Source organism: Trichosurus vulpecula, chromosome 1 (genome assembly GCF_011100635.1).
Source record: "Trichosurus vulpecula isolate mTriVul1 chromosome 1, mTriVul1.pri, whole genome shotgun sequence".
NCBI lineage: Eukaryota > Metazoa > Chordata > Mammalia > Diprotodontia > Phalangeridae > Trichosurus > Trichosurus vulpecula.
The window spans coordinates 12,889,873-12,905,521 of NC_050573.1; the positions used below are offsets into that span (position 1 = coordinate 12,889,873).

General features: G+C 45.2%; 1 protein-coding gene across 1 annotated transcript in view; it reads left to right on the top strand.

Moving 5' to 3' along the window:
- The window catches only part of PRR14L (proline rich 14 like), a 65,114-nt gene that overhangs the window by 26,914 nt on the left and 22,551 nt on the right, over positions 1 to 15,649 (top strand). The window contains exon 3 of the mRNA XM_036753149.1: positions 8,095 to 8,164. Coding sequence (XP_036609044.1) covers positions 8,095 to 8,164 — 70 coding nt within the window. The remainder of the gene's footprint in view (positions 1 to 8,094; positions 8,165 to 15,649) is intronic.

The window sequence follows — 15,649 nt, forward strand, 5'->3', positions numbered from 1 at the left end:
TTTAATTTAGATTGGCAGTTTCATTAGCAAAATATTACTTCAATTTCCTCTTTATTGGTTGTGCATTCACCTCTTTTCATTTTTGATACTGGTAATTTGGTTTTCTTTTTTTTAATCAAATTAACCAATGATTTATCTTTTTCATAAAACCAATTCTTTCTTTTAGATTTCTATTTGGTGTTTTGGAGATTTTTAATTTGTTCTTTTTTAGTTTTTTTTAGTTGCATGCCCAATTCATTAACCTGCTTCTTTTATTGATGTAAGGATTCAGAGATATTAATTTCCCCTCTAAATACTACTTTTATTGCATCCCACAAATTTTGGAGTGTTGTCTCATTTTTGACATTCTCATTAATGAAATTATTGATTGGTTCTGTGATTTGTTCTTTGACCAACTTTTTGGGATTGTTTATTTTCCAGTTAATTTTTAATCTATGTTTCAAAGGCCCTTTATCAAATGTAATTTTTCTTGCTTTGTGATCTGAAAAGGGGGCATTTAATATTTCTGCTTTTCTGTATTTGTTTGTGAGGTTTTTATGCACTAATACATGATCAGTTTTTTGTGAATGTGCTATGTAAAAGGTGAAAAAAAGATATACTTCTTTCTATTCCCATTCATTGTTCCCCAGAGGGCTGTCATATTTAACTTTTCTGAAATTCTAGTCATCTCCTTAACTTATTTATTTTATGGTTAGATTTGTCTAGAACTGAGAGGGGTAAATTGAGGTCTTCCACTAGTATAGTAACTTTTTATTGTAATTCACTTAACTTTTCCTTCAAGAATTTAGATACTGTGCCATTTGGTGTATATATGTTTAGTATTGTTATTCCTTCAATTGTCTGTTGTGTGACTCTCAGTTTAAGAAGTGCTGAAGGGGTCGTGAGTGGAAAAAGTAATCAGGCCTGTTTTTGCTTTTGCTTTGTCTGAAATCATGATTGCTACCCCTCTGCCTTTTGGGCTTCAACTGAAGTATAATAGATTCTGCTCCAGCCTTTTAATTTTGTGTGTTCCATTGTTGGGTTCTGGTTTCTAATCCCTTTCTGCTATCTATCCTCTTTTGTTGATGAGTTCATCCTATTCATGGCTATGATTGCTAACTGTCTGTCTCCCTTGCATCCTAATTCTCTTCCCTTTATCCTTCTCTCTCTCTCTCTTTTTCTCAATCTGTCTCTTTTTTTTTTGACCCTGTTCCCTCTTCTGATTATTGCCTCCCTTAATAAACCCTCCCTCTTCTCACTCGCCCCCCCCACCAAACTTGCTCTTAGCAACTTCCCTTTAAGGATCAGTGGTTGCCTGGTCCCCACCATTTTCCCTTCCATTGTGAAAACTCTTCCTTGTGCTCCTCTTTTATAGAAAAGTCATTTCCCCCGTTCTTCTTCACTCCCCTTCTCAAGACATCTTTTCCATTTTTTTTGTGAAAAGCTTGGTAAAAATGCTCATTTTAGCCCACTATCTTGGTTCTGGCTCTGCCCTACCCAAATCAATTTTCTTTTTTAAAATATTTTACTTTTTTCAATTACATGTTAAAAAAAATTTAATATCCATTTTAAAAAAAATTTTGAGTTTCTCCTTATTGAGAAGGCAAGCATTTTGATATAGTTGCTAACACATGTGCAGTCATGCAAAATATATTTCCATATTAGTCATGTTGTAAAAGAAAATACAAGATCCCCTTGCCCCCCCCCCCCAAAAAGCAACCAAGAAAAATAAAGTAAAAACAAAGCATGCTTTGATCTGCGGTCAGATTCTTATCAGTTCTTTCTCTGGAGGTGGATAGCATCTTTCATCTTGGATCATCGTACTGCTAAGAGTAGCGGTCCTTCCTAGTTGATCACCATATATGTGGCTGTTGCTGTGTACACTCTGAATCTGTTTTCATTTGGACTCTATGTTCTTTCTCCCCTGTGATACTGATGACTGACCATCTTTAGAGAGCTTTTATTTCCTTGCTTTGTACTTTTCCTGATACTAAGGTTATCTCTGCTTCGTCTTTGAGGGAGTCTTGTGTAATGATGTACGTGTGGGAAACTTTGTTTGTTAGAAGAGAGCCTTTATAGAAGGGGATATTTTGCTCTCCTGAACCACATTTGTTTTTTATAGTCAGCCAACTGGGCTCTTGAATCTTCTACTTACTTCACTCACTGGTATCTTTGGTGGAGTATCATTTCTCATGTGTTACCTCCTTGGCACACTGATGTACTATTGGTAGAGCTATGCATTGGTTCAGAAAGTCACTACGCTAGATAAATCCTTTGACCTGGGAATCTCACTACTAAACCAAAGAGGTCAGAGAGAAGAAAGGGTACAGAAATATAGCAGTACACGTAGACGGGCGGCCCTCAATGGGGGAATGGCTGGACACGTTCTAGTATATGGATGCTAGAGGATATTATTGTGCCATGAGAAATGATGAATATGAAGAATTCAGAGAAACTTGGGAAGACTGAGACGAATCCATGCAGACTGAAATGAGCGGAACCACAAGAACAATGTTTCTGATGACCGCAGTTATATAAATGGATTCAAAGAGCTGATCAATCAGGAATCAATATTGGCTTCAGGAAGACTGATAAGGAAGCACCTGTTGGCATAGAGGCGGTATCCTGGAATGGTGGCGTGAGATATGAACAATGTGGTGATTCGTTTTGCTGGACTCTACGCATTTTGATACAGGAGAGGAATCTTAGAAGAGGTGAGTGGGTTAATGGCAGTATGGTCAGAATCAGTAAACATTTATTAAGAATAATGACGTGTTACTATGTGCCAGGTGCTATGCTAAGCGCTTTACAGTTATTATCTCATTGATCCTCACAACTTCCCTGCGATTATTATCCCCATTTTACAGCTGAGTAAAATGAGGCAAACAAAGGTGAACTGACTTGCCCAGGGTCCCATAGCTGTCCAAGGCTGGATTTGAATTCGGATCTTCCTGAATCTGGCCAAGTACTCCATCTGCTTTGTGCCACTGATACAAAGGGGAAGACAGTACATAAAAAGAAGCTTAAAGTGAGGGAGGGGCAGAGGTGCCATGAAGTCTTGTAGCAGGGGTAGGCTTGGGTACTCTCCAGTGGCAAAGGATCTGGAAGCTGCTCCCCGGTGTCCACCCTCTGACATCATCTTGCAGAAGGCTGTGCTCCAAGAGATCAGCTGGGTGAGAAAGTGATGTGACTGCCCTGAGTGCCCCCCTCGAAGGGGGAATGGGCTCCTTCCCCTCCCCTCGGAGGTACCCGGGTATGAGCTTCAGAATCGATGAGCGATAGAGACAATAGAGACGTGACAAAAACAAAACACAGAAGAAATCCAGGAGATACCCCTTGAAATTAAGGGTAAACAGGGCAGTGCTTTGCTGCTTGTTCAGTTTAATGCTTTTCCCAAACTAGCTGTAGATAACCCAGCTTCCTGGTTTCCTTTCTGTTCTTTGTGTATTGGAATGTTTGTGTTCATGGATGAATAAGTTAATGATAAAAAGAAAAGATAAAGACTGTCCTTGAATAGATTTTGTTGGGCATTTTAAAAAGGCTGCCTACTAATACCTGGCTCTTCTGTAGATGGGAAGGGAGGTGTGCGTGCTTGTGGTCGGTGATGATCCCATGCGTGCTCACTCTTGGGGTGCGAAGGGGGAGAGGTCAAGGTCAGCCGCCGACATCCAGCGCTGCAGGGGACCTTGGAAGCCATTGAGTTGAACACCCTGAGATCCAGATAGTCCAACTTCAGTGACTTGTCCAGTGTCAGTCACAGGGCACCTATGTGCCGGGCCCTGGGTATGCCACTACAGTGAATGAAGCAGCTTGTGTGCAGAAGGAGCTTCCCTGTCGATGGGGAGGTACAAGGGAAGGGGGGAGGGTGCGAGCAGGGGAGCAAGGAAGGTCTCGTTCTGAAGATTGTGCTTGAGCTTGGTGGTGAAGGTGGTGTGGGATGGCCAGGACAAAGGCAGCAGAAGGGAGTATTGTGGGTGAGGGGCAGAGAGAAGTGCCTGTGGCTGTATCCCTGCCTGTGAGGGTGTGGGGCCAAGTTGTGAGGGGTTTGAAAAGATGGATCAAGGAATTTGTTTGTTCCTAGGAGCAATAAAGTGCAATAAAGAGTAGGGGAGTGAAAAATCATTTTGGCAGCAGCATGGACTGAATTGGGGACTGTCTCGAGGCAGGGAGTCCAATTGGAAACCTGTGGGAGTCTAGGTCACATAAAGTTAGTCATCATAAAAGGCAGGATTTGAACCCAATTCCTCCAATGCCAGAGCCCTCTCTCTCCCCCCTCCCCAAGATGTCAAGCAATCTGTTACAAGCTATACATGTACAATCATATTAAACATTTCCACATTGATCATGTTGTGAAAGAAGATTGAGAACAAAAAATGAAAAACCACGAGAAGAACAAAAAAAAGAGAGAACAATATGCTTTGATCTGCAGTCAGACTCCATGGTTCTTTCTCTGGATCTGAATAGCATTTTCCATCACAGGTTCCTTGGAGTTTCCTTAGATCCTTGAATTGCTAAGAAGAGCTAACTCTTTCAGAGTTGGTCATCATACAATGCTGCTGTTACTGTGTACAATGTTCTAGTTCTGCTCATTTCACCGAGCATCAGTTCATCTAAGTCCTTCCAGGCTTTTTTCTGAAATCCACCTGCTCCTCATTTCTTATAGCACAATAGTATTCCATTACATTCATATGTGACAATGTGTTCAGCCATTCCCCAGTTGATGGGCATCCCCTCAATTTCAAATTCTTTGCTGCCACAAAAAGAGCTGCTATAAACATTTTTGTATGTGTGAGTCCTTTTCCATTTTTTATGATCTCTTTGGGGTACAGACCTAGCAGTGGTATTGCTGGGTCAAAGGGTATGCACATTTTTCTAGCCCTTTGGGCATAGTTCCAAATTGTTCTCCAGAATGATTGGATCGCTTCACAACTCCACCAGCAATGCATTAGTGTTCCAGTTTTCTCACATATTTTCCCAGCATTTGTCATTTTCCCGCTTTGTCACGTTAGCCAGTCTGATAGGTGTGAGGTAGTACCTCAGAGTTGTTTTAATTTGCATTTCTCTAATCAATAGTGATTTAGAGCATTTTTTTCATATGACTGTAGATAGCTTTAATTTCTTCATCTTAAAACTGCCTGTTCATATCCTCTGGCCATTTTATCAGTTGGGGAATGGTTTGATTCTTATAAATTTGACTCAGTTCTCTAGATATTTTAGAAAAGAAGCCTTTATCAGAAACACTAGCTATAAAAATTGTTTCCCAGTTTTCTGCTTTCCTTCTAATCTTGGTTTCATTGGTTTTGCTTGTGCAAAAACTTTTTAATTTAATGTAATCAAAATTGCTTGATGGTCAGAAGAAGCAATACAAGGACACTCTCAAGGTCTCTCTGAAGAACGTTGGAATTGATTGTGTGACATGGGAGACACTGGTACAGGACAGCCCAGCATGATGTGCCTTCATCAGAGAAGGTGCTGTGCTCTGTGAGCAAAGCAGAACTGAAGTAGCTCAAAAGAAATGCGAGATGCCCAAATGTACAGTATCCACCCCAAATGTTCACATGGACTATTTGTGCCTGACCTGTGGTAGAGCATTTCAGCTCTTCTGATCAGCCACAGTTAGACACACTGAGGCTTGACTCTACCATAGTAATGTCATTTTGGTCCTCTTCAAGAACAAAGGACAACCACCCACCAACCAATTGATGAATAGGCAGCCAGGGGTCCAGGATCCCAGCTGTGAGGAGGAGTGTGATGGTGCAAATGTGTTAGTCATTGATAAATGAGTTTAGGTACCTATTCAGCGTGACTAAGATTTCCCTCTCAGGGTGCTAGGCAGTTCAGGTGAGGGGATCACTTGAGGGAGCTGAAGGAATGCTGTTTCTCTCCTTTCCTTGCTGGTAGGCTAGGCCAGGAGATAGGTGGAAGGAACAAGATGGAATGGTAGTTCTCTGTTCCCTGCCCGCAGGAATGGTCCAGGAGACCAGCAAGCAATGGAATGCTGCCTTTTGTCTTTTCTCTGCAGGCAGGGTCCCCTGAAGGTGGGAAGAACCAGCCTAGGATACCCACATGGGCTGGAAGGGTGCCTCTCTTTGTCCCTCTGTAATCAGGAAATGAGCAGCCTAGGAGATTGGCATAGGATGCAATGGTGCCTTTCTCTTCCCTGCCTGCCATCAGGAAATGGCTAGTCTAGGAAACCCACACGGGATGGAATGGCACCTTTCCCTCTTCATCTCCTTGCAGACAGGAAGAGGCCAGCCTAGGAGATGGGCACAGGATAGAAGGGTACTGTCCCCTTCCATTCAGGAAATGCCCAGCCTTGGAGACTGATACAGGATGGAAGGATGCCCTTTTTTCCCTCTCCTGCCATCAGGAAATGGTTAGCCTAGGAGATGGGCACTGGATGGAAGGGTTTTGTCCCTCTGCATTCAGGCAATGGCCACTCTAATCTCATTTTGTCAGTGGCACAACAGATCTAGAGGTGACTTGTCGTAGACAAGCATAAATGGAAGATCTGTAGTTGACTGGGAAAGGAAGGTTGTCTGCTGAGTTATGTATTAAGAGCAGCACTTTCATCTCTCATTTTTTTTTTTTGGCCTTCAAAGAATCTTCCTTTTTTTAATAAGTGAATATATTTATTTTTTGTTTTCAACATTCACTTCCATAAGTTTTAAATTTTCTCCCCCTCTCCCCCCCTTCCCCAAGATGGCATACAATCTGATATAGGTTCTGCGTATACATTCCTATTAAACATGTTTTCACATTAGTCATGTTGTATAGAAGAATTAGAACAAATGGGAGGAACTGTGAGAAAGGAAAACATAAAACAAAAAAAGAGAATAGTCTGTTTCAATCTTCATTCAGACTCCATCTCTCTTTTTTTTGTGGTATGGGATGGGTATTGGGAAGCTGTGAATTGTTTTTTCCTGCTCAGAGGAGGGGTTTCTCTGAACACAGATGAGTAATGTGCCATTTTAAATGTGGATTTTATGCCAGTAGTGAGGTTTAAATTAAAACAGATTCTTTCAGAAATATGCAAAGGAAGATCTAATTCAGAAGATGAGCAAAAAGAAGCCGTTCAAGCAGAAATCTGGTCTGTTTGTTCCCTGAGGGTCCTCAGCCATAGGTTGTGGTCTCCCTGGAGATCTGGGAGTTTGATGCAACCTACCTGGCAGCTGCCTCCAGCCCGAACATCCACTTTTGTTCCATTCTTGTGTCTCCATGCTTTACCAGAGTTCACAGCTGTCTGGGCCACCCTCCTTTCACAGACCCCATGGTCCCCACCTTGCCTTTCTCATTAGTATTGATGATAACTGGCCTTAACACCACCTGGCACTTGACAGACACTGCCTTACTGGAGCTTTAGCTGTGTTTGGGGGTACCACATGCAGGATCCCCAAAGCTCAGACTGAAGGACTTTGCCCCTGGTCCCATAGCCTGTGGGAGATGTGGGATGTGAACCCTTGTCGCTAGTTCCAGGTCAGCCCTGTTTACTGTGCCGGGGTCCTCTTGTTTGTCTAGAGGGAGTGGGATGATTCATGAAGCGCCAGGGTAGGATGGATTTCAGGTTTTCTCTAGCACGCTGAGGTTTCCAAAGTACTTCCTTCACACCAGGCCAGAGTGGTGGGCAGGTAGTGGAAGTCTTATCCATCTTTTTCACAGACAAGATCTCTCTGGTCCAGCTCTAAAATAAATGGCTCAATTTCTATAGTTTTCAAAAGAATGAGCCCCTGGTATCCCTGGTTGCCCCATTCTCATCTATATTGCTAGGGTCACCCGGCCTCCAAGACCAGGGGCTTGGCTTTCAGGTCAGAGCTTCTGATTTGAATGCCAGTTCTCTTCATTATGTCCTACTTACTACATATGCATGTAACACCTATTGTCTTATTAAATAATCAAGCCATGATGGAATATAAACCAGTCTTCCTCTGGCTCCAAAGGCACTCATGAGTGACTGTATTTTCCCTATATTGTTTTTGGAAAATAAAGTGGATTGTTTGTTGTCTGGATAAATGAAATGGGCTATGCTTGGTGTTGTCATCTCGAGGTGAGGTGGTTGGGAGTGGGACTGAGGGAAGACTTCCAGGCCCAGCTGACTTGTAGGCCGTCTTTCTGTAGGTGGTCCTTGGGAAGTGGCCGAAACCGGACCTGAGTGGGAGCCCCTCTGAGGATAAGCCGCAGCAAACAGGTAGGGATGGATTTCTACGAGCTTTCTCCCCCCTCCAGCCCCCTCTCCCCCAAGGCTAGTCTTGTTTTCCCTGTTGTGTTGGAGAGGGAGGTTTATTGGAGCTTTAATTTTCTTTTAAAAAAATATTAACAGCCTTTCTGTTTTATCCCTCTACTTCTCCTTTAAAAAATATCAACTTTATTTTCATTTCCTCCACCCATTGTCAAAGGAAGAGAAATAAAACCCATTACAAATATGTCTAGAAGTGAAAAACATTTCTGCATTGGCTCTGTCTTCCTCCCCTCACTCCCCTCCCCCCCCTTCCCCACAAAAACAAAGGGAAAAGACAGAAATGGAAGAAAACATGCTTCAGTGGGCACTCTGGGGCCATCGCATCTGTGTCTGGAGGTAGGTAACGTTTCATCGGAAGTCTTTTGAAATTGTCGTGGGTCATTGTGTCAGTCAGAGTTAATAAGTTTTTACAGTGTTGTAGTTACTATAGAAATGGCTCTTCATTTTGCATCAGCTCATACAAGTTTTCCCAGGATTCTCTGAAACCCTCCCCTTTGTCCTTTCTTCCTAGTATAATAGTATTCCATCCCATTCACCCATCATTCTGCAGTTGATGGGCTCGATGCCCTCAGTTTCCAGTTCTCCCTGCCTGTTTGCTCACCTCTCATGGGAAGACGATGCACTAACTCGTATGGGGCTGTGGTGGGGTGAGTGCTTTGTCACCTGGGAGCACTGCCAGTGCAACATTGGTGCTGCCTCCACCAGTAAAGATTGCAGCCTCTCTGTCGAGAGCAGACGGTTTGAGGAATTGCTGGGTTCACCTTATCTTTTAAGTCAGAACTGCTTCTCTAGGAGAGCGATTTCATGCTGGGCCACCCCTGCCCACTGGCAATCTTGCCAGGACCCTCTGGTCCCTGTGCTTCCTGCTGGTGGTCTGTCTAGGGAATTGGGTCCCTGATGGATATCTCTTCTCCGATCATTGTGTGAACACACCTTGAGGAGGGACCTTGTATCCCCAGCTTGCATGGTGAAGGGACGGTAGGCAAGAGGATCTCCTTTGTGAAATTTGAAGGAATTTTGAGTTTTAAAATGAGGGCCATGAGCTAGGTGCCCACTTCCAGACCTCGATCTAGAATGCTAAGAAGATGGCTCCCTTTGGTCCTCCAGCATTCTCGCTGTGCCCGCTTTTGTTAGGTTAGAGGAGCTTACAATCCAATATAATATGCTCACTGAAGACTTTTCCTGTCCTTGTATTGAGCTAGCCATGGGCTTAGCCTTTCTCCTGGGAGGAGCCTTAGTCAGGAGCCTCAGGTGGCTTCTGTCGGCCCTCAGGCCTGTCTCAGCTGTGTTCTTCCCGCAGGTCCCTACCGCCTCCTTCTCCCAAGCTTTCATTCATGGGATAGAACCAATTCTCTGCCTTTTCTGAAACTTTTCCTGGGCTCTCTTGGAAATGCTGTAAAATGGAAACTTTTCTTGCAAATGTTTGTTGGGGAAGGAAGCCCACCTGAGCTCCCACTTACTCAAGGGTTCGTGAAGGGAAAGGGGTGGGAGGTAGGGGTCCAGAAGGGGCCCCGAAGAGTGTCTGGAGGAGGGCTGCCCAGTCCTAGGAGCAGTGGGATCAAGTCACACAGCATGGGTCAGAGCTGGGATTGGGAACCAGCCGTCCCCTGGCTCCAAATTTGGCACCCTCTCTGCAATGTTAAATGCATCTCTTCGACCCCGGGAGGTAACAGGCAATGCAGTGGGGCCTCTTGTCTAAACGTTTGGGTGACCAGCTCGTGCTTCCATCCTTCTGGTACCTGGTCCCATTTCTAAGTGAAGCTAAGGCATCAGTAGCTGAGGTGGAGAGCCAGAGGCAGTTCTCAGTGAGCTATGGGTGGCTGCCCCAACAGAAGGCAAGATGATGCGCCAGCAAAGGGAGGATGCCTTTGGGTCCCTGTCAGCTCCCTTCCTGCACAGCCTGGCGCCACCCCCACCCCCCCAGACCATGTCCCTCTCAGTACCTGGTGCCCTGGCACTCTGGGTCTCTGGCTGGCCACAGCCCCCTCCTCCTTTGATGCCTCGTGTTCTTACTTCCTAACCCCTGAGATCCCAAATTACTTCCAGTGTGCTATGATGATCTGTACTTTACAGATGAGGAAACTGAGGCAGCTAGAGGTATCCCTTGCACATATGCCACACTCTAGCTCTTAGTAAATGTTGTTGGAGTGACCTGCTGCTGTTCTCAGCTAGCGACAGAACAAGGTATGGTTCCGGGTTCTCTCCTTTCTCCCCCTCATGTGAGTGCCCCTAGGCCTGCCTGCATGGGCAGTGCCAGTAGCAGCAGCAACTCTGAAGGAGGGTTTGTTAGTCCAAGGCCATCTTTAATTGGTAGAACAGTGTTGGAGACTGGGCCTCTCCTGGCCCTGCCTGACTCACCCCACGCCCCTGATCCTGATGGTTATTTTCCCCTCTCGGTCTGGATTTCACAATAATATTGCTGCTTCCCCTTGGAGGTGGCAGGAGAGGGAGGAGCAGAGGGAAATCAGGCCTCATAAAAAGGAGACTGACTAGAGAGAGGCTGCCCTTGTGGACTTTCCTTCTGAAAGGCAGGGTACTGGCCCTGTCATTGCATTGGCATCCAGAATTCCCTGTCCAGATGCTCTGAGTAGCAACAGTCCCGGGACTGCTCCAAGCTGGAGAGCTGTGGCTGGGTACCAGCTGAGCCCCTGGCAGAGGTGGGGCCCAGGTCTTCCCTGACTCCTGTCTCTAGTCCCTGCTCCATGTTGCTTCTCTCCCTTCTGCTGAAGGTGTTTTAATAAATCTGTTCTATTGTGACATTTTATCTTATTTCTTTTAATATTTTTTCATCAAACCTGGACTCCAGGTCATAGGATCATAGGGTTTTGAGCTCATCTAGTTTAACTCTCTCATTTTCCAGAGGCAGAAACCAAGGCCCAGAGAGGCCAAGTGTGAGTTAAGGTCACACAGATATTAAGTGGTAGAACCAAGGGTATCTGATGCCAGGTCCCTCTTCCTTCTCACCGTTTCCCCAGATTTAAAGTGTCCGTTCACAAGGGTTCAAGGATATGGGGGTTTGGGGGATGAATGAAGCCATCAGTGTAACTGGAGCAGGGGGAGCCCCTGGCAAGGCACTAAATGAAGAGGATGTGGGACACAAGGGCGGCCTCAAGGCAGCCCAAAGGGGAGATGCTTATTGATGTGATATCGTGGGGGAAATGTCAAGTGGTTATGTATGGATGCCATATTCATTTCTTTTTTTTGTTAAAACTTGCATTGGTTTTGCTCATTCAGAGCAGTGTTTTGATGCTGAATAAAGCCACGCTGCCATACCTACTCCCAATGCTTGGTTTTGGTTTTTTCTCTGTTTTCCTTTAGACTTACCATGTTGCCCCAACCCCACAACAAATCAACAACTTAGCTTATCCTGAGGGATTCTGTTTGGGTTCACATGTCTTTCGGTATTTCAAAATTTAAATTTCTTTTGGATGAATATTAGGAAGCTGACCAATACAAATTATCCAAAGATTTCCATGTAGTGAATGCTCAATATCTGTGTTCATTTGTGGAGCCCCAAAGAACCATGTTCAGATGCTGCCTATAAGGGATGGACTCTGGGGATGGGAAGAATCCCTGAAAGATCCTTCATCCCCTGCCTAGCTAAGCCTCTAGGCAACCTGGAAGGACCCAGGCTTCCCTAAGAACCGACAGCAGTCTGGTCATCTTTAAAACAGAGGTCTTATCATATGGTGAGTGGAAGAGGATTTTGTGTGTGTGTGTGTGTGTGTGTGTGTGTGTGTGTGTGTGTGTGTGCGCGCGCGCGTGTCAGAGACAGACATAGATACGGGAAGCGGGGAAGAGATCTTCTGATCCTCTAGCTGATGACCACCATGGATCCTGTGCTGTCCTGTGCTCGGCGGAGCCTGCCCACTGGTGCTTTCCTCGGGCGCTTTAAGATTGTCCTGGGGATTGGCCGCTTTCGTTGACCCCTCACAACCACCTGGGATGATGTCCTTCATGCCACTTACCTTGCACAAGTCATCACCGTTAGTGATGCACTGCGGCGTTCTTTTGTCCCTCAGGTCCCTTGCCTGGAGGATATCCTGCCCCAGAGAGCCTGGTGTCATCCTAGTCATGAGCACGTGGCACTTCCAAGAGGTAGAATTGTCAGAAGGATAGGTTCCCATGGCAGTGAACCATCTGGGATTGTTGGAAGTGCTGGACATTTTTGAAAAATTTAAATTCTCCTTTTTACTCTGAACCTAACAATTATCAGCAAAAATGAATATATAAATACACATAGGTATATACATACATACACACACACAGAGGACAAAAGATTCTGTTTGAATGAAATTGCCACATCAGTCCCTTTGGGAATTTCATTTCTTATGTCTCCTTTTTTTTGAAGGGGGGAAGGCAGGGCAATTGGGGTTAAGTGACTTGCCCAAGGTCACACAGCTAGTAAGTGTGTCAAGTGTCTGAGGCTGGATCTACACTCAGGTCCTCCAGACTCCAGGGCCGTTCTGTCTACTGTTTAATGCTTTCTTGATCTTTTCTCATCCCTAACACATTCGGCTGACTCACACCCTCCTGCCCCAGGAGCTCTCTCTTACAACAAATAAACAGAATCTAGCAAAGTAATTCAACTCACTGACTCCACCTGAGAGGATGTGTCTTATTCTGCCCCTCGAGGCCATCACCTTTCTGCCAGGCACAGGTGGCTGGCCGTGGGATCAGGGGGAAGCATTGTTCCAGACCAGGCTACTTTCTCATTTCTGGGCCTCACTTATCTGGAATAACCTAACAGCAGGCAGACCAACCACTGGTTACATCTCATCCTCTGTGCTGTGTTCCTTCTTTGTCCACTTTGTACATGTATGTGCGTACATGCCTCGGCCAGCCTTTTGGGGTACAAAATGAGGAGGAGGAGGAGGGGAAAAGTAGACAGAAGGGGAGAAAACCTTTGGCGTCTTTGCAAGGCCTTAGACCAAGGCAGAAACACAAGGCTGAAATCGTGCCTTTGTCAAAGGATTTTTCTTCACTCCAGTCCTAGGAGGCAAGAAGCAACATCTCCATTTTGCAGGTGAGTGGACCGAGGCTCTGAAAGCTGCCCTGGCTTTTCCACGCACTCACATCCTGTCAGCCTCTGAGTCAGGCCTCCGGCTTCCAGAGCGAACATTCTTCTGCCTCCCTCATGAATGCCTTTGGATGTGTGAGTTATACCCTGTGGTACCACTCCCAGAGCTTGAATTATTCTGGGCAGAAAATACTTTCACAAAATAGCTGCTAAGCCTTTGGCAAATTCCATTTAATTCCACAAGTATTTGTGAAAAAACACACACTGCGCGCAGAGAATTGTGCTGGGGGCAGGGCTTGGACCTGGGGTCACATTGGCGTGGGCACTTTCTCTGTTATCTAGGGATTTGTCTTGAGCACCGAGTTTTGATGAAGGTAGTCTGGCTTCAAGGCAACGGTAATAGCATTTGTTAAGGGCCTACTGTGTGCCAGGCACCGTGCCAATCGCATTGTAGGTGTTACCTGTTTGACCCTCACAGTAACCTTGAGAGATAGGTGCTGTTATTCTCCCGATTCTACAAATGGGGAAATTGAGGCAAGCAGCAGTAAAGTGACCTTGTTTGGGCCACCCTGGTGGTGAGCGTCTGAGGCTGGATTGGAACCCAGGGCTCCCTCACTACAGGCCTGGTGCTCTGTGCGCTAGTTTCCCTGGGCAGCTTCCCCACACCAGACAGCCTCATAGCCAGCACGAGTGAGATAGACCCTGAGAGCATGGTCCACATTAAACCATGTTAGACCACGCATGACCTCAGAAGACCCGGGGAGGGGAGCGTGCTTTTTGTCTGGGCCCCTCCCGGGAGGAGGCTGAGTGCTTGTGGGCATTTAGGAGGACAATGCCCACAAATTCACCAGGAGTTATTGAGGCCGCTGACCTCTCTGCCTCTGATAAAGATGGTGGGGAGGAGAGTCGATCAGTTTATCCTAATTGCAGTTGGCCATTGTGGAAGAATAACCACCAGAAGGGGAGTTAGTGTATGGGGCTGACCTAGAAATGAGCTCAGCTTCCTGCTCGGGCTGGAAGTGAAGCTGGGAACAGGAGCTTCCTCATTACCATTTCCAATTACTTTTTTACAGATTTGACCTGAAGACATTTCTTTTGTCTTTTTTTGTTTGTTTTCCAGAAGGGTTATTAGAAGGGTTCACTCTATTTTATACAATTTACTGCACAGGCTTTGGTTGAGAGCATCTTTCCCCCTTTCTCAGGCACCTCCATGTAAAACTTGTGCATCCGGCACTTACAACAGATTCTGTCACAACGACAGCATCCTATAATGAATCTATGAGTGTGGATAGGTCATTGACAAGAAGAAATGCTCCACATACGGGAAAATAATTGGGCCAGCCCACTTGGAGATAAGCAACAGAGTTGCGCAGACAAAGTAAGGGGATGGGACGGATGAACAAATTGTGGTATGAGAATGTAAGGGGACATTGCTGTGCTCTAAAAAATGACCAATGTGGTGAAGGCTGAAAAGCCCGGGAAGACTTAGATGAACTGATAGACAGGGAAGTCAGTGGAGCCAGCAGTGTAAATGGCAAGAACAACCAAAAAAAGAAAGAATGTTGTATGAATCTAATGACCCACTTTGGTCCCAGAAAAGATGAGGAAATGCACCGCCCTTGGCAGAAGGAGGGAAACTGTTGATGTGGAGGGTTGCATGTGGTGACATATTAGGTTTTTTGTTGCTCAGTTGACATATTAATTTTTTTCTCTTTAAAAATTTTGCTACAAGGAAAGGCTTGGGTTGTTGAGGAGGAGATGTGTCCTGAAATAAAGGCAGTGTTAAAACAAGATCAGTCACTTTAAAATTTTTAAATCATAAGTCAGAAAAAAGGTTGGATAACCACTCATCCATTATGGGTCGGATTTAATAGCTAAGGTATGACAACAACACTCCCTGAGACCACCAGAAGTGGGTTCTTTGTCAGTTAGCAATCACTTTTTGCAGTGTGGGGTCACAGAACAGAAGACTGTTTATGAGAGAGAGAAACAGACAAACGGTACATTAAAACCTTTGTGCTTCCTTGAATCTGTACACTCTGTTTCTTCCAAGTTCTGAGCATGAACATCCATCTCTGAAACCTAATGAAAATCCCCAGTCTCAGTATTGAAACCCTAAAGAGTAAATACAAGTACAGGAAGCATTTAATGAGCACCTACTGTGTGCCAGCCACTCTGCTAAGGGCTGGGGATACAGAGAAAGGCAAAATAGCCCCCACCCCCAAGGAGCTCCCAGTCTAATGGGAGAAACAATGCATACACCTCTAAATGTACAAGATACACACTGGGTCAGTTTATTCTGGTTTGGACAGTAGTATGTCCAAAGTGGATGTATTTGCAGAAGGGGCATAGTTCTAAGTACTTGAAAGGACTAATGTTGGCAGGCTCGTCTGGCAAAGGGCAGGCCATGAGAT